The following is a 20,616-nucleotide window of genomic DNA, read 5'->3' on the forward strand; positions in this document are numbered from 1 at the left end:
CATAGCAGCATTATTTACAATAGCCAACAGTTGGGGGGGAAAAAAAAAACCCACATTTCCACTAACAAATGAATGAATAAATGTGCTATATGTATATACAATGGAACATTATTCAGTCTTAAAAAGGAATGAAATTTTGATACATCCACAAATGGATGAATCTTGAAGACATCATGCAAAGTAAAGTAAGCCAGACAAAAAAGGACAAATATAGTATAATTCCAGTTATATGGGGTTCCTAGAATAGGCAAGTTCAGAGAGACAGAAGCAAAATAGAGGTCATTAGGTGATACGGAGCAGGGTAGGGAGGGAGAAATGAGGAGTTATTGTTTAATGGGTACAGTATTTCTGTTCAGGATGACAAAAAAAAAATTCTGCAGATGGACAGGGTGACAGTTGTACAACACTGTGAATATACTTAATGCCACTGAATGCACACCTGTATAAATAATTTAAATGATAAATTTTATGTTATGTATATTTTACCATAACAAAAAGTCTGAAAGAAATATATGTGATATAATTATGGACATGAATTTATAACTTTCTATATAAATGCAAGAGGTATATATAAAAGATATATATATATATATCTAGTAAAATCTCAAATTATATTTAAAAACTAATGGATCTATAATTTACCAAGGCCAATTAGTTATATGAGCTCAATGTCCTACTGTTAGGGGAGAGTTTAATCAAGTATTTAAAGAATATTAGGTGGTATGCTTAGAAATGTGTTCAGTAGTATATATAAATGCTGTTTTAACCACTGATGTAATCTATCTAATTAGATGCTTATTTGTATAAATGTCTTCAACACAAAACTAATTTTCTCCCTTGAGTTCCATGGCAGTATTTTTCAGAAGTTGAAAAATTCTACATATAGAACTATAACAATAACAGCTGCAACTTTCCAAGCTATTTATATCAAAATGCAATGCACTGCATACATAATTTAATTTATTTCCTATAACAAAAATAAGGTTAAGTATGTAACTCCATTTTAAAGATGAGAAAATTGAGGTTTGGAAAAGTGAGGTTAAAAGAGGTTGCACAGCCGGTGAGGATCAAAGCAAGGACTCAAAACCAGATATAAATGACAGCAAAGTCCATGCTCTGAATCCTCATACTTCTGAAATGAGATGTGCACATTCTAAAGAATGCATGGCCATGTAAAATCACAAGTTCGATAGGCATCTCACAGAGATCTACTCTTATGAAAAAAATATTATAAAACTTTGAACTTTTGCATTTTGCAAAATGTTAGATTTAATATATTTTATAATAAAACATGGATTATAGCACAGAGTAAAAGGCAATATACCACACAATTTTGAGATAGAACATAACTTAAAATAAATTTTATATCAGGAGCTTCTCACCATTCTTAAATCACCTCCAGCATATACTGAGCTTTGCAGAGGGCTGAGTGGACCTGTCTCTATCTTCTTCCACTAGGACTACTTGGATGCTAATGTTTAAGAAGCATTAACAGCATGTGGTTTCCTATTTCTGAATTATATCAACTGTGGACAAACAGAAGTGATGAATAATAAATAATTTTCATATTTCATTTGAGCAAAAAAAAAAAAAAGCAGTGTTTATCCCTTGGTTTTCATGTTAAACCCTCAATTACATAACAGTAAGTTTGTATCTCCCGTTATTTCCTTCAGGAATGTCTATTGCTAATTATTCCTAACTAATTATTCCTATTTAGGACTAGGTAATGGAAAGATAAGTAAACACTGAGATCAATATTCAGGAAGGAAAAATTTATATAGTGAAAGAAATAAATGATAAATGATTGCACTGATTATTCTGGCCAGTGCAGTAAGGGAAAAAAGCGACTGAAAATGTTTTATCTGAAAAGAAGTAAAAGTGTCTTTTAGCAACTGACATGATCATATACATAAAAACTTCTAAGGAATCTATAATAAAGCTACTAGAATTAATAATTTAGCCAGGTTACACAATACGAGGTCAATGTACAAAAACAATTTCTACATATTAGCAACAAATATTTGAGAATTAAAATTAAAGAAAAGCATCTGTAATAATATAAAGAAATATTTACAGATAAATTTATTAAAATGTATTTTAAAAAGGCCTTGTCACTTAACACTATGAATGACTGCTAAGAGAAATTTAAGATAACATAAATAAATGGAAAGATATCATGTTCATGGATTGGAAGATTCAATGTTAAGATAATCATCAATCTCCCCAAGTTTACCTACAGATTTGATAGAATCTCAACAGACATCCCCGTGGGTGTTTTGTGGAATTATGAGTTGATTCTAAAATTTATATGGAAATGCAAAGGTTCTACAACAGCTATAATAATTTCAAAAAGGGAAAACAAAACGGAAGAACTTACACTACTTGATTACATGGTTGATTTTAAAGTTTCAGTAATCAAGTATTAGCATAAGGACATATAAATCAATGGAGAAGAGAGTCCAAAAATAAACCCTCACACATATATATGATCAACTGATTTGACAAAAATACCAAGGAAATTCAATGAGTAAAAAGTAGTCTTGACAAAATTTGGTACTGATATTCATGTGGAAAGTAAAATAAACCTTGAACCTTAAGTTATACCATTTCGCAAAATTAACTTAAAATGGACCACAAACCTAAATGCAAGAGCTGAAACTATAAAACTTCTAGAAGAAAATGTCTGCTATAAAAGCTTTAAAAAATCTCTTTGAACAAGTATTTAGAACACATAAAAGCAAGCCATAAACTAGGAGACAACATTCGCAATATATATATTAGACAAAGTACCGATCCAGAATACATAAAGAATTTTGTAACTCAGTCATAAAACAAAACCTAATTTTAAAAACGGCCAGAAGACTTAAATAGGCATTTCAGAGAAGATACACAAATGGCTGATAAAAATACATGATGTTCAGTATCATTAGACACCAGAAAAATGCAAATCACACCATAATGAGATACAACACATCCATTAGGAAAACTATTACAGTTACATTATAAAAGTTGAGAAGGATATGAAGAAATTGGAAATCTTACACTGCTGTGGGAATGCAAAATGGTACAACGACTTCAGAAAATACTTTGGCAGTTTCTTACAAACTTAAACATATATTAAACATTAGGCCCAGCAATTCTACCCTTAGGTACTTACTCAAGAAAAATGAATGAAATGAAAAAACAAATCTATGCAAGGATGTATGCATGAATGCTCATATCACTATTATTCATAATAGTCTCAAACTGAAGGTAACTCAAATCTCCACTAACAGGTGAGTAGAAAAACAAATTGTGATACAGACACACACTGGAATGCTACTTAGCACTGAAACAGAACAAACCACTGAAAAAATGCAATGATATGGATAAATCTAAAAAACATTGTCCTGAGTCAAAGAAGCCAGACAAATATTATATACCCTATGATTCCATTCATATAAAATTATAGAGTACATGAAACTAAAGTATAATGACAGAAGTACATCAGTGGTTGTCTAGGATCTGAGCTCAAGGGGGCGGAGGAGACATAAAATAGCTTTTGGGGGAAATGTGAATATTCTATAAATACATTTGGCAAAATCAATCTGCACACTTAATAAAGTTGATTTAAAAATCCCTCTAAGCATATATTCAGTTTAATAGAATCGAGCATGTTTAACACTAGGCAGTTAATGTTACAGAGAAGGTTATAAATATTTATAAGGAGCTATAAACAATTTAGAATTAAGATAAGGTTAGGGAGGGTTTCATCATAACTTTGGTCGTATGGAAAAAAAATCACCTTGAGGGAAGAACTAGAGTGAATCAAAAATTTTATTTTAACATGAAAAAAGTGATACACAGAATTAACTGATTATGGTATGTTTTTGAAGAACTCTCTCAAAAAGAAGCCCTTTCTGAGGTGACCTGTTAGTGATTTTCCTCATTTCCTTTCTAATCATAAGAGGGAGATAAAGTAGCATTAGAACTCAACCTGATTTTCTATCTTTATCTTCTCTAACTTTCCTCAAACCAGTCCAATAATTGTAGTTTCTGAATTACAACCTGCATTGTATACTTACAGTATATATACAAGCTTGGTGTTTGAAATGCCAGCTAACAGAATGGGCTCAGATAAAAGTCTGTGCCCAGTAGTTTTAGCTACTTTTTATATTCGGGGTCATATTATGACCACCTTAATTTAGTTTAGGTACTTAATGTGTAAGTTTCATAGTCCCAAGAATTCAAGGCTAGCAGATGATGGCTCTCCCCACCCCACCAAAAAGTAATGGTCTTCCCTCTCAAATAATACCCTTTTACATACTTTTAGCTACATATCGTCTAATGATAAAGTAAATTCTAATATTTTCAGTTAAGGCTCCTAAGTTCTAGTACGAGCCCCAGATATACAATTTATAAAGTGTACAACTTGAAAAATATTCTATCAGTATACTACATTACTTATTTATATTTTAATTTAAATTTCCTGACAACTTTGTTCATGTGATACTTGTATTACATGAGAAAATGAAGTTCAGAGAGACTACATACCTTGCCCAAACTACCAACCGACAAAGCTGTGATTCAAAACCAGATTATTTTAACTCCAAAATCCATGCTTTTAAGTATCTCAAAAGGAGAACACAACTTTTCTGAGGAACTATATAAACCTGGAAGAAGAGTGACAGCATATTTTTAAAACTCCATTTACCTTCAGGGGACGCAGAGCACCACAAAATTTTGTCCACCAGCTGTTTTCTATGAATTCTAAATGCCTCTCTCTTTTCCTAAGTGTTCGTAATCTTTCTTCAAATTGTTTTAAGGCACGTTTATCCCTTGCTGGCAATGGTCGACCGTCTTTGCTCTATAAACAACAGAACAAAATAAAACAGTTTTTTACCATTAAGGACTTAATAAAGTACACATCAGATTTAGCAGATCAGGCAATGAACATTTTTTTTAGGTTGACTATGACTCCTTAGGCAAATTTATAAATTGAAAAAAGTTGACAACTTTGATGTGACAATATACATATCTGGACCAATGTGGATGTATATACATTTAATACTGAACCTCTTCTTGATCTGTTTTCTAAATATATAGTAAAGTTATATGGAGAGAAATATTTTTAAAAGCACCTTTTTTTATGGGGTACTTCACGTAGTTAGTCAATTATTCTCACCTCCAAATTCTTCCTTCTATCCCTTATCTATCTCCTTTTCTCCCTTTGGTCAAATGATTGTTATAGTGTACCTGAACTGATGCTTCTCAGCCCCTGGTTCAAATACCCACACGAAGATGTAATACAAGCATGTGGTATGCAGAGGTTTTTATAATAATTGCTAAGAACTGGCATGTTCTTGTTCTCCAAGTATATTTGCAAATGAGCATGTTTTCTTTGGTCAACCTAAGATAATTCCCAACTATTTTTGTGTGATGCTTACTGTAAACATGAGAATACCTTTCTCATGGTATTTCGCAGGTACACTTTTCCTCTTGAACTCCCCCACCCTTTAAGTGTCTTTAACTGGATACGATAATAAACTATAGTAAGACAACTGCTAAGTGTAAAAAAGATGAAATGTGAACTCATGCATTTTATTGGGAGGGATAAGAAAAACATTTATGAGACTGCATTTTTAAGATGTAGACATTAGATATTAGAAGGTAATGTCCCTATAGGTTCTCAGCAAATACACAACAGATTGCTGTCCAGCATATCCTAATGCAGCCTCAATCTAAAATCAGAGATATAATGAAGACAATACCTGAATACCCTTTCATAAAGAGATTCCCAGTTATAATGATCTTTTGACATTACAGCACTGTCATGCTCTTCCGGAATCAGCCATCCTCTTTCATCCCTTATCTTATTGCTTCCCAAACTTTATTATGCATAAAAATCTCCAGAAAAGTTTGTTAAACACAATTTCTAAACCCTACTCCGAAGAAAATATGATTTAGTAGATCTTGGGTAAGGTCTAGAATTTACATTTCCGCCAAATTCTCAGTAAATGATCCAGAGACCAAACTTTGCATATAATGGACAGTATTTAATTTGCACTCCTTTAATCTACATTAAGTATTACCAAATTGCATCCCCAAAAGGGAACCTTACAGAAAGGTATTTTCTGAAGGAAAAGGAATAAAAAAACAAAAAACAAAAAACAAAAAAACACACTCTCTCTAGTAGATCCAGGTACTGATATTATTGTGTAGTATGAAAAGGGTCCAGTACTTTATAGCTCAACCATAACTAACATTCTAATATCAAAAAGATATCAACAATGAAGTAGTTTTATTTTACTGCTGGCTTTCAATGTCAGAGGGAAAAATAGTAAACTGATTTAAGGGTCCACTAAAAACAAACTAGAGTCATCTGCCTACTTAGTGAATGCTTCGGGGAATGAAGGATGGATGCCCAGTCTGCTCTGCCAACTGACTAAATCAATATAAGAATAATTCTGGTCAGAGAAACAAACACTAGAATAGAAACCCAGCAGTCTACCAATTATCTAATTTGAAAAAAGAAATAAGTTATAAAGTATATAAATACATACCCTTTGTTTAAAAAAAAGTAAAGTGTGAAAGCTTCCATTTAACATCATTCCCAATGACACTTCCCTTTCCTATGGTTATCCTTGTTAAGCGATCAATATTCTTCTACACGTTTTTTATGTATTTATACACGTGCATATATGCAAATATACTTACGGTTTTTGTTGTACATAATAGCTAACATTTCTTGAGCATATATCTTGTGCCTAAAACTGATCTATTCTTTTACATTTATTCTCCTTCAATCTGCCGCAGTATACCCAACCCCAAATTCTCATTAATACCTAACAAGGGTAAAAAATTAAGATACCTAAAGGATAAAAAAATATATACTGAGTTATTCTATTTAGCATATCTCTGATTATGAAGATAGCCAACCATCCTGGTTGTAGCGCTAAACATTCAACGTTCTAGAAAATCCCTTAGGTCCCAATTATGTTGGATAAAAGTAGCAAAAGTGGGCATGCTTGTCTTGTTCTTGATAGTAGAAAGATTTCAGTTTTTCACTGTTGAGTATGATGTCAGCTCTGAGTTTGTCATATATATGGTCTTTATTATATTGAAGTACTTTCCTTCCACATCCATTTTGAGTTTTTATAATAAATGGATGTTGAATCTTTTCAAATGCTTTTTCATCATCTACAGAAACGATCATATATTTTTTTTATTTTATTAATATTGTGTATCATGTTGATTGATTTGCAGATATTAAACCATCCTTGCATTCATTCTTGGAATAAATCCCACTTGATCATGGTGTGTGATCCTTTAACGTACTGTTGTTTTTGATTTGCTAGTATTTTGCTGAAGATTTCTACATCTGTGTTCATCAGAGGTGCTGGCCTGTAATTTTCTTTTTGTGTGCTGTGTTTGTCTGATTTTAGTTCAAGGTAACACTAGCCTTGCAAAATGAGTTAGAAAGCATACCCTCCTCTTCCATTTTTCAATTATTAAATCTTCTTTGAATGTTTGGTAAAATTCACCAATGAAGCCATCTAGTCTTAGATTTTTTTTTTCTTTTGGAGTAACTGGTTCTTTATTTTGTCTTGAGCTTTTTTTAGGGAGAGGGATTTTTGATTACTCTTTCAATTTCCTTACTAGTGATCAGTCTATCCAGATTTTCTATTTCTTCATGAGTCATCCTAGGAAGGGTGTATGACTAAAAATTTATTCATTTCTTCTAGGTTGTCCAATTTGGTGCCTATAGCCTTTCATAACATTATCTTATGATCCTTTTTACTTCTGTGGTATCCAACTGTAACTTCTCTTTCATTTGATTTTATTTTAGTCTTTTTTTCTTAGTGAGTGTAGCTAGAGGTTTGTCAATTTTGTGTATCTTTTCAAAGAACCAGCTCTTAGTTTCATTGTCTTTTTAGTCTTTATTGCATTTATTTCTATTCTGATTTTTACAATTTCTTTTCTTCTGACTTTGGGTTTCATTTGTTCCCCTTTTACTAGCTCCTTAAGGTATAAGGTTAGATTAAGATTTTTGTTTCCTGAGATAAGACTGTATTACTATAAACTTCCCTTTTAGTTGTCACCAAATTGAAGTGGCTATAATTATTTTTAATGCTTTTACCCCTCAACCTTTATGCTATAAGTAAATACTTAACACTATATCATGTAATAGAGTTGAAATTTTCTGATTCTGTGTGTATCACCTTAAAGTTTTACATACTTGTACTCTTTTGGTTCTAATAGAAAAACTCCTTTTAACATTTTTTTGTAAGGCAAGTCTTACGGTGGTGAACTCCCTCAACTTTTGTTTGACTGGGAAATCTTTTATTTCCCCTTCACATCTAAAAGATAACTTTGCCGGATAGATTACTCTTGTTGGCAACTTTTATCTTTCAATATTTTGCCTGTCATTGAACTCTTTCTTAGCTTACAGCATTTCTGCTGAGAAATCTGATAACAGCCTGAAAGGAGTTCCCTATCAGGGGACAGTAACCTAGGGGTTCAGGTTACTGTCTTCACCCTGGCTGGCTTTAGAATTATTTTTTATCATTGACTTTTGGCAGTTTTAATATATCTTAGAGAAATTATCTTTGTATTGAGATAATTAGGTATTCTATTAGCTTCTTGTACTTATGTATAAGTACAAGTCCAGTTCCTTCCCAAGGTCTGGACATTTCAAATCTATGTTTTCTTTAAATGGGCTCTTTTTCCCCTTCTCTCTCTTTTCTCCTTCCAGGATATCCATAATGCCTATGTTGTCCCTTATAATGGAGTTGAGCTGGGTAAGGCTCATAGTATTTATTTATTTATTTTTTAATCTTTGTTCATTTTCACTTGAATCATTTCTAGATTTCTATTTTGTAGCTCACTTAATTCTCTCTTCCATGTGGCCTGCTCTATTTCTAATGCTTTCTAATGTGCTCTTCATTGCATTTATTCAGTTCTTCTGTTCCAGAATTTCTTTTCTTTTTTTTTTTCCGGTAAAGTACTTCTGTTCATTAATTTTACTCCTGAGCTTATTGAACTGCCTTTCTGACTTCTTTTCTATCTCATCGAGTTTATTCATGACGGCTATTTTGAATTCTCTTATCGTTTGGTTTCTGTAGAATTGTCCTTTTCTTTCATGATACTGTGTTATTATTATTCACAGTCCTTGATGGACTATTCTCTTGCCAGAGCATCTGAAATAGCGAACACCTTTCTTATTTAGGTACAGCTTTGTTTAGTTTTAGTAATTCAATGGGTTGTTTATTTAAAGGCCAGTCTCTTGTTTTCTAGCAAGGGGCTATACAGTGGAAGGTTTTGGTTTCTCTTACCTGAACTGGCTCTAGTTATATCTGAAAGTCAGCAGTTTCCACCTTCCACTACATCTACCAGAGGTGTTGCAGGTGCCCTCTTCAGTGCTGCTCGTGCCTTCAAAGTCACTGGCGCTTTGATGTCACAAGTGTCACTGTGATGATGGGTTTCACTACCATCACGAGCATCACTGCCCAAGTCGCCAGGATGGCATGTGCCCCCACTGCATCTAGAGTTGTCTAGGTCTCAGGCACTGCCACTGTGGTGAGGGAGTAAGATGGGGCAGGGGTGCCAGGGTCACAAGCCCCACCACCACTACTGCCTACTACCACCAGGAGGCTGAAGTCACATGTACTGCCTTTACTGCTACTGCTGCTACCAAGCCCTGTGATGGCACCAGCACTGCTGGAGCCGGGGAAGGGAGCCAAAGTCAGGAGACCAACATCGCTATTTCCCTTTCCTTCGCAGGGGCTGTGGTGAAGGGCCAGAGCTGTGGGCTCAGCTGCCATGGTGGGAGAACCAGGTTGCAAGCACAGTCCCTGCCATTTCCCCAGTTCCACCTCCCTATGCATTCCAACCCACCCAACTTCAGATGTATAGATGTGTGGATCTCTTAGGCATCCTAGTGTGTCAAGCAAAGGAATTTTTTGTTGAATAATAGATGTTCTACTACTTGTAGATTAAAGGGAAAAGACAAGGGCATTTCACTCTACCATGATGCTGATTTCTGTATTGGCTGGTTTCTGTATGAGGATTATGCTAGTTTAGCAGCATTATTTAGAAAATGTTGTTTTTCTTATGTTCAATAAATAAGATTATTATTAATTGAATGTGATGGAGGAAACAAAAAATTTATTTTCATAAGTACATTTAATTGACAAATCTCAAACTGACCATACCCTATATTTCACAGAATACAAATGTTTTTAAAATATGGGCATGTTTCTTATAGGATATATTGTAAAACATTCAATGTCAAAAATGTGTGTTTGCCAATGTTTAAGTCACATCAGAAAGCAGCTCAAAGACAAAGTAATTTTATGCTTCCCAATTACAAAAGAACACACACTCACTTTTGATTTAATTGTTTGAATGTGCTGTTCCACTTCTTCAATGTCTTCAGTGTTTTCTAAACGTTCATAAGCAGCATTTCTAGTTCCTTTGATCAGATTTAAAGGTAATGCTGACATGCCATAGGCCTAAAAGGAACAACATTAAAATGTGATTTAGAATACTATTTTAAACATACTACACACAATTTTCAGGTAAAAATCTTATTTAAAATAATTACAAAGAGAATAAGTAGTTGTATATTCACTGAAGAACATGGCCTATGGGAGTGAATCGTGTTTATAATTCTCCTGTTTATTTCACACTTATACTTCTATAGAGTTATATCTATAATACTATTCCCAGAATAGATAATACTTATTCTTCAAAGGGCAAGTTGCAAAATTAATGTAAATATAATATTTTATCATAAAGAAATAAATTACAATTTCAGGCTAATCAGAGGTTAAGATAGGTGAACTACTAAAAAAAACTTATAAAATTATTTCTATGAAAAAAATAACTTTTTCCAAGTATTTATATAGTAAATCTCAATAAAGTGTGTTTCAATATACATGTTATTTGATCAACATACCAATTGTGTATATATAGTTTATTTACAAATTCTAAATATTTATAATCAATCTTTTTGCTAAGTATTTAAAATATTTTTCTACAACTAATTTTTAACTATTAATCAACACTAAGAATAAACATTATTTTACAATACCCAGTTCTACATTAGCCAGTCTCAAATGATAACTTTTTATTGTACCAATTAAAAACCTTAATGGCAAATGCCATGTGACCATTATTCAAATCATTAGTGACCTTAAATCCTTAGAAGCAAAATGGACAACTATCACCTCCTGGTTGCAGCAATAGGCTCTGAAGCAGATACAACATTATGTATTTCTTTCATTTTCTTTCATTAGCACATAGCCAAACTACTTTAGCCAGTCTCCCCAGTTATTATACAGGGTTGTGAGATTGAGTTCAGGACAATAAATGTGGGCAGAAGTGATAAATGCTATTTTGTAGGCTTTACTTCAAACTCCAAAATATCCTGGATGATCCTGCATTTTTTCTCTAATGCTCTCTGCTACTTGGTTGTCAAATCCCAGGATGACCTCAAATATCTTTAGTGTCAATTTTAATTACTTTAATATTCTTCACTGAGTCTCCTTTAAACAATGATTAAACTACAACTCAAATAACAAAGCATAAATTCTGATACACTGTTTTTTTTTTTTTTTTTAAATTATGGGAGAATATGAACCAGGAACATGACTACAAGGAAATCTCAGATATGAACTAGTCCTATCAAGTAATACTGACTCTATATCTTGTTACTTTTAGGCAATTAACTAGCTGAAATTGTTATCCAATATGCAAATTCTTATATTTGCTAAAGGAGAAATAGTTAAAATCTTGCATTTTATACACTGTTAAAGCATAAGTTAATGTTTTCCTAATTTTCCTATTCAAGAAAGAGAGAAGTAGGAAGAGTTCTGTTGATATTAGAAGAAAATGTAATATAGACAAAGTAGAGTGATTTTCTTCTAATTAACTGAATTCTTGTCAAATTTAAACTTGTAATGACCTTGGTAAAATATAAGAAGAAAAAAAAAATCAGGTTTAAATTTTACATTTTGAACATTTTATATCAAGACACTGTAAATGTAAAGAAAAAAAGCCTATGGGAGCCAAAGTATCCCATAACGCCCTTCTTTACAGGACTTACCTGTCCCTATTATCATTTTGACCTATTTGATTGTTCCAGTAGTTCTACTTTTAAAGACTCTTTTTTTTTTAATTTTAAAAAAAGTAACCCAACACCTTAAGAGTCCGATGAGTATGTGAATTTATATAATGATTATTTACCAATTCCCCACACTTGCACATCATTTGACAAATACAGTATCATGTTGCTTTTTATAACCAAATACCAAGGCAAAAATATTTTGTTAAACCCAGTTTAAATCCAAGTATATTTCCCTGTCCTCTCAAATACCTACAAACTAAGCTTATTTTACTGCAATGGTTGTATTTTGTGTTGGATAGATCTGAGTCCTTAAATATACTAACCTCAGTACTTAATACTATTTCCCAAGAAAGCTGTTGCTCTAGTCAATATTAACAATGTGGCCCTTAGTGCGTGTCCACCATCAAAATGCAAGGTCATCTAACTTCTCTGCACTGGTCTGCTGGTCTCACTTTCTACAAATCCATCTTTTGTACTGTTTCTGAAGTGATCTCCCTCTAACACTCAAGTCAGATTATGCCGTTCCTCCAATTAACACCCTTTAAGATTCTCCAGGACTAACAAGCAGAGTAGTTTTCAAAGTGCTCTGGGAAGAGTTCCTAGGGTTCTGTGGAAGTGTCTTTGGGGCTACTATGGGAGATAGAAGGCAAATAGTGATGCAGAGACTTGTTGTTACTTTTCCAGAGCAATTCTACTTCATTTTTCTACTTTACATATCAGAAATTCATCTAAGATTGTTTGAAAAGTTTTTGGTATTGTGTTTCAATGAGAGGTAGAATTATTGGTCCTGTGAATAGACTCCAATTATCTCATCCTGGCATACATAGCCCTTCATGACCTGATCCCTACCAACCTTTTCTTATCTCATGACTCTGAATTGTTCAGTTCTTAAAACACTCCAATTTTATACACTACAGGCTTTCTCCAGCATCCGTACTTTAGTACATACAGTGCCCTCACCTAGAATGCCTACTTTCTCACCTTACTTCATTAGCAAATTTCAGTGCCCTTCAGGTCTCAGCTTAAATTACAAGATGTCTGAAAAACCCTCCTTGATTTGTAAGTGCACTTTGCTTATAACACAGTGATAATACATAACATTTTACATTACCATTATTGGTGCGAACATTTGTTTTATCACTGCCAAATTTGGCTAATCAGAATCACTTGACAATGTTTTAAAAATAAAGATTCCTCAGCCACACTAATAACAACTGTAGTAGACTATTTGATGCATAAGGACTACTCTCAATTCTTTTTTCTCCTACCTTTATTTTAGAATAAACATTTATTAAATTAACAAAATAATTCTTCTAAGAAGATATTTAGCCAAAAATCATTTAAAAAGAGTTACTTATTCATATGAACTCATTTCCTTACATGAAATTTATATATTTACTAGAAGAGCTGAACCGAACTCCTAATTTAATGTGAAAGATTTTAGAAAGTAAAAATACATCCTTGGTAATATCTTGTGATAACATGGGTCCAGAATACAACATCTTTTTGTGAATTTTTAATTGTCTGAAGAAAGCAAGAAGTCATTGTTTTGGTTATCTAGCTTTTGGCTTGTTTTTAAATCACATTTATTTGAATTTCAATGATAATCAGGAAATTTAACCACAATATTTAATTACATAAGCTTCATAAAACACATTATATAAAACATTTCATCAATACAACTTTAAGATCTTTAAACAATAGTCTTTTGAATTTAACCTCAGACTTCTTTGAAAAAAAAAATATGAAGACTATCATTTTCAGAAGCAAAACTTTTATTGCTTACTACTGCCCTCTAGTGAATTACTAGAAAATCAACAAGGCTAAAAAGATTTAAAATGCTTTCAAGTTGTCTATAATAGCTTCCATCTTTTTTTTCAACTACCAAAAATAAATCATCATCTTTAAAACTCAAAATATTTTGAAAGAATATATACAAACTACAAACATTTCTACCACCTTCTTATACTGCCCAGTTTGAAACAGCTCCCTGTTCCTACATCTCTCTCCTGTATGAGAAGAGAGTTTCCCATCTGTGAGTCTTGGATTACTGCAAATGATCATTGAATACTGCCTTTAAGCTAAGTATCTTGTATATATTTGTAACATCTATTATTCAAGGACATGTATTCTCTTATGACTAATGAAACAATTCATTTAACATGTACTCGATAAAGATTCTCCTTTTAAATATTCATTGATTCTAAGACACATGTATTTTCATACATTTAACATTAGTGAAATTTATATGCATCTTGTAAACTATTAACTAGGTAGAAGTCATTTCATAGTGTCATTACCTATACATTCACAAATTTGGTCATAGATGGTCACAATAGTTACTTCTTTGGCTGAGTTACATGCATTCTTGGTACAACTACTGAGTTTAACTGCCACTTAAAATATCTTATAAGATAGTACTATGATTTGACATTGAAACAAAAAGTTAATGTGTAAAGAGAAATAAAAAAAGGAGCATATAAGCAAATATTCACTGGAACAATGAGTATAATTCTATATATTTTCTTGTGAAGCAACAGTCAAGTGATTTATGAGCTTAAGAAAGGAATATACTCAAAGTAGAAGCCATTTTGCATTTTGCTACTTAGTTAAACGCAAAAGTACAGAAACTAAAAAGCAACAAAAGCAGCTCGAATTTACACAACGTATGTGTTAGCAGCTTCAAAGAAAATTCCAGAAACAAGAGTGGCGCTCTCAAGAAAAGCCATTCTCTTGATAGCATAAAAGACAATCTCGTATAGTAAAACATGGACATGAATAACCAACTCAAAAGAGTGATTCAGAAGACTCAGACTCCGAATGTGAAGTTTTAGGAATACTTTTCCAACTTAATTCACTTATACTTTTCTCACTTTGTATGAAAAAAGTATAAGTGAATTAAGTTGGAAAAGTATAAGTGAATTAAGTTGGAAAAGTATGATTTTTTAAGTATTTACATAAGACTAAAATTCTCTCACTAAAAACAAAATTATAAATGATAAGAAAGCATGAGTAAAGATTTTTTCCCTTATAGTGACACATAAAATACAAGTGTATCTTATAATCAGGGTCATGGACTCAATGAAACATAGTATTATATAGAAGGCTGAGAAATTTGACTTTTAAAGGGGGCATCTGTTTCAAAGATTACTGATTCGATTTTTGAATCCTTAATTTATCATTTCAATTTTCTTTAATCCATTAGTTTATATCGTATATAAAATACGTATAGCCACAAACACAAATACACACACAAATAAAATTCATAAACACTGTAGAATACATGTTCAATTTCTTACTGATTAGAGTATGTAATAAAAAGTTTAGCAGTCACTGCTTCTGTAGGCACTTTGATAGTCCATGTATTATATTTTTTTATGAAAAATATCATTATTCAACATTTCCCCCACTTGATGGCACCAAAAATTAAAATATCTACAGAAATATCTGTGCCTAGAGGTTTTTTTTTTTTTTTAATTCAAAAAATAGCAGATTCCCTTTCAATTTAAGCTGGAAACAACAGGCAAGCTAATATGCTGTTTGATATTATTCTCCTAAAACTAAGTGCCCAATTATTTGGCTATTCCTTAATACACGGTACAAAGAATATAATCTTGGTAAAATTTAAATAATCTACTAATTTCTAAAGTAAATAATGCATATCTAAGAAGTTCACACTAGACTGACATATACATTACAAAAACTCTAGTTTTACTACTAACAGTTGCAGACTCTATAACACAGGGGTCCCTAACCCCTGGGCAATGAACTGGTAGCTGTCTATAGTCTGTTAGGACCCTAGCCACATTGCAGGAAGTGAGCAGCAGGTGAGTGAGCGAAGCTTCATCTGTATTTGCAGCTGCTCTCCAGTGCTAGTTAGCATCACCTCCTCAACTCCACCTCAGATCATCAGGCATTAGATTCTCATGGGAGCACAAGTCCCTGGTTCCAAAAAGGTTGGGGACCGCTGCTATAACAGACATTATTTTACCTTTGATAATTCTTTGTACTCAGGGTCAAAGTGCACTAAGTATTAACTTCCCACTTTGGGCACTTTAATTAAAATTAAACTTCTACTTCCCATTAATATGTACTATACTCTTTTCCATGCTCTACCACAAAAAGCCCAATTCTCAAACTTTTCTGTAACAAGTTAGGAGAAAATTTTGCATCTGGAAGCAAATATGATAATTAGTACTATTAACCACCTAACTACAATAAAACCACTCATCTATAAACAGTTGATTTTCAACTAATTTTTAATAAAGTTTGAGTAATACTGGCCGATTTTTACATATCGGGAAGCTAGGGTTCAGGTATTAGATTTTACATAAAGGCTCACACTCTTGACTAGTGCTCAGCTATACACGCTTTGCTGCTCACTTACAGGGTCTCCTCTCTCCCACACAATAGGTAGTAAAACTGGCCAGGCCAGACTGCTTTGGAAGCAAAACATTCTCCTACTGAATTTTCTGAGCATATCTTATAGTGCTATTTGTTTATCTCTATCCGCACACACCCAAGTAACCACCATCCAACTGTGAATGCCTCTTTGACTTATCTTTCTGTAATATACATTCTCATTGATATGATACAATTGTTAGCATCTGGTTTACTTTTCCTGCAAGAGGAAGAAGGTTGAAACTATAGTTGGAACCATACGAAAGTGAATATTCAATAATTCAAGCCACTAGTAACTATTGAGTGGCCAACATATTCCAAGACTTAGTAAATTGTTTAATTAAATCTTCACAACCTTATTAAATATTTTTTCCACTTTAGAGATGAGTAAATTTAGATGGTAAAGTATTGAAGGAACTCATGGATTTAAAAGGGATCCACATTTAAGCCTCTTGACCAAATAGCATAATTTTATTACTTATGCTACTTAAAGAAAATATAAAACTCCTAGGCAGTTTGACCTTGATATACTGTTACATTGGACCCTCTCCCTTGGTCGTAGGCCTTAAGTGGCACCTCCCTACCTATTCAGCATTTCTTCCACGTTTTTCTGGTTCCCAGTCTCAGACCCATCATAAGGTTCTCTGATTGTTTTATCAGTGTCCTTCATTCTAGAAAGCTAAAGGTCTAGAAAGCTAAAGGTCTTCTAAGAATATCTTAACTAAGTCAGTATAATTATTTGATTTAACTGATTACTTAATGATAATTTTCACAGTTTAAATTTGAATATAAAATATTCGTTTGAAATACATATCTTTAGAATTACATTGTTCCTACAGGAAAATCTCTTTCAAAGATTTTTAATAATTTCACCTATTTTCTCACTCCTCCCCTTGTCACTCCACAGTTTATTTAATTCAGAGCCACCAGAATAATACTGTTACAGTGTTAGATTCTATTACATTTCCATTTAAAACTGTCCAATGGTTTCTAATTTCAATCAGAATAAAATTCAAACTCCTAACAATAGTCCGTTAGGCTCTATAAAACATGGCCTCTGGCTATTACTCATCCAAACTTTAGTCATTCTTCTCTTTGTTAACTGAGCTCTAGCACACTGGCTTTGCCTCCTTACTATTACTTGAATACTGCACACCTGTGCTTACCTCAGGATTTTTGAATTTACTCTTCCCTCATGGATGGTTCTTTCAGTTCACTCAGCTCTCTGTTAAATGTTATAGTAGCCATTCCCCACCTTCACAGAATCAGCCTCCACTACAGTCTATTCCCTTACACCGCCTTATTTTTTTTTTCACAGTATCTACCACTTGATCATAGGGAGGCAATTCTCCATGGGTCTCATTTCTGCACATATTGAAAGCCAAGCACTAATCAGCCTTCCCTCCCACCCCCCCCAGACTATCTTTTCAAAGATATTTGTATAAAAAATAGCCTTGGAAGGCAAAGATGGCCTCATCCTCTGGAACAAAGAGTAGGCATGCTTACTATCCATTATAAAAGATTTAGCTTCCTTAAACTCAAGGTTTGTCTTACATGTGAAAGTCTCATCTGGTGCTCTTCATATTGTTCCGCAAGAATTGGGATTCTGGGAACTGGCACAAGAAAATGCTGATCCTATGGCTACTGCTATTGCTGTAAGTTGTATCAAGTTGTCTCTTTAGCCAACATCCATGAAACTGTAGTAGGCTACAATAAGGGTAAAACTTCAGACCCTTCTAGATGCTGACCTTATAGGTTGGCTTTCTGTTTTCCATTTTTTTTCTCCTAACTAACCTTTCATCCACTGCTACATATTTATTTCCCTTATAGTTTTCAAAGCACTTTTACAAACAATATCATTTAACCTTCAAAAACCCCTCAGAGAATGTTTTTATTACCACTTAATGGAGAAGACACTGACCCAGGAATGTTAAAAGACAAATCCAAGATCAGCATAACAAATCTGTCATAGAACAGCAATTAGTGTCCAGGTCTAACTCCTAAAAGACAACTCACGCTGTACATACACTCTGTGAGATAGGAGGATAATTACCCACTGATATCAGATAGTAAATTCCTCGTATAGAAATACATGCGAAAAACAAAAATGGTAATAAAACGAGTACTCAAATAACAGAAAGATATCAAAATGCACATATTTTAGACTCCTTTTATTATATATGAGACACTTAAATGATTATGTAACAAAACTAGATTCTATTGGAAAAGGTGTTCCACATAACCAGTATCTTCCATCATTGCAAGAATCAAGAATGTCCTAAACACAAACTCCATTAAAAAGTCCTATATATTTTGAAGCCTCTTGCAAAACTCTTTCAGGAGACAGGTAAAGAAGCATTTATTATGGCTTTTCCTCTATAATTTGAGCAAAAAAAAGAGAGCAGTCTGTACACAACTTTGTCAGCATATTATATATAATTCATACTTTACCATTTACAGAAAGACTGAAAAGAAAAAATCGAAAGTCTCTGAGATTGGATTATATATACTAGAGAAATATCAAGTTAAAAAATATCTGATTTTAAAAGCCTTATATTTCCAAGTAGGATAAATCTTCTGAATCAGTAACGGATATTGATCTACAGTTCAGCATCCTAATATGCTTATAAATCACTAAATCTATTATTGCAAGGTATATAACCACCTTCAAGGTGCATAAGCTATAACACTTATTTTTGTTTCTGAATATTAAATTTCTAAATACGGATGAAATAACTGTCTAAGTAGTTAAAAATTAATCCTCCTCCTAAGTAAACTCAAGAAAAAGGAAGATGAAAGCACTAAAATATTAAAGAGAAAAATAGAATAAAAATGAATATATAAGATTAAAAACTTACTTCATAAAGCGATTCTCTAATTTCAACTCAATTACCACTAGTATACTTACAGTGTAAGTTATAGCTGCCAACATTCCAATCAAGGTCAGAGAACTAATGGAAAACGACAAGGCAGCTAAACCATCTGCAAAGGAAAAAAAGTACTGCTAAAAATGTACATATATACTATTCAAATGTTTATATGCAGTAAATCAATATAAAGTGTAAAAACAGGGTTTGTTATGCATTCTGAAAGTATAAACTGATACGTATTCCCTCAACTTTGAAGTGCTAACTCCATGCGGAAAAAAGGGGAACTTAAAGAACACTTCACAAATTGATTTACAAAAGATCTTTCAGACTAAGATGTTCTTTCTTACACCTCTTAAAATTCAAGAGGAAAATTGCTGCCTACTTATTGACCCTAAAATGAAATCAGATGCTCAAAGGTAGCAAAAAAATTTCCTAGCCTTTCTCAATGGCACGCCTTGAGAAATAACATTATATAGGAAAGCTACTGACCTTGATTCTCCCTTCTTTCTCCCCTCAATACTCCTAGTTTCTGTATACTTAATTTTCAAATAAAATTTTAAGATAAATTTTTAATATATAGTCTAAAACTAAAATCTTAAGAGAGTTTATTTTACTCTTTAACTTGAAAGGAGCTAGCTTGCCCATTTGGCAAGATTAAAAAAAAAAAAAGGAAAATAGATTGAAACAATGCCAAAACAGAAAAACTATGTTAATAAATTACATTTCAGAAATTATTTAAATGAAAGCCAATGAGTGAGGAGCAGGAGTGACACTTTCAAATAAATATACTAATTTTGCAATGAAATACTATGCAAATTTGAACATTCTTACATGGGAGTAATACTAATTTTACTAGTTTAATAAAAGTCCTACTGGACCTGTATTCATCTAGTTTAAATGCAGGTCATGTGGAACCAAATATTATTAACTTAATATATCAATATTAATCTTTCATAAATAATAATACTAGAATAAACTATCTTCTTAAAATCTACATCTCAGTTTTACATAACAAAGAGAACATATTAACAAATTCACAAATTACGCAAGGCAAATTTTTAAGCTTTAATTTTATAAAACTATAATACTATATTTATCAAATCAAAGACACTGATGCTGTTACTTCTCAATCTTACTAACATTATCAACAGAAAGTGTTCATATGATTAGGAAAGGCCTCGCTCTTGGCTGAGAGCATCTTTAAGGTACCATCACTTATAAAATACATGCCCAAAT

At 32.7% G+C, this 20,616-nt stretch overlaps 1 protein-coding gene across 1 annotated transcript in view; it reads right to left on the minus strand.

The window, feature by feature from the left end:
* LMBRD1 (LMBR1 domain containing 1) overlaps positions 1-20,616 on the minus strand; it is a 77,450-nt gene that overhangs the window by 18,749 nt on the left and 38,085 nt on the right. The window contains exons 7-9 of the mRNA XM_016157602.2: positions 19,419-19,492; positions 10,368-10,493; positions 4,694-4,846 (exon numbers count right to left, since the gene is read on the minus strand). Coding sequence (XP_016013088.1) covers positions 4,694-4,846; positions 10,368-10,493; positions 19,419-19,492 — 353 coding nt within the window. The remainder of the gene's footprint in view (positions 1-4,693; positions 4,847-10,367; positions 10,494-19,418; positions 19,493-20,616) is intronic.

This window comes from Rousettus aegyptiacus, unplaced genomic scaffold, assembly GCF_014176215.1.
Source record: "Rousettus aegyptiacus isolate mRouAeg1 unplaced genomic scaffold, mRouAeg1.p scaffold_m13_p_1, whole genome shotgun sequence".
Taxonomy (NCBI): Eukaryota; Metazoa; Chordata; class Mammalia; order Chiroptera; family Pteropodidae; genus Rousettus; species Rousettus aegyptiacus.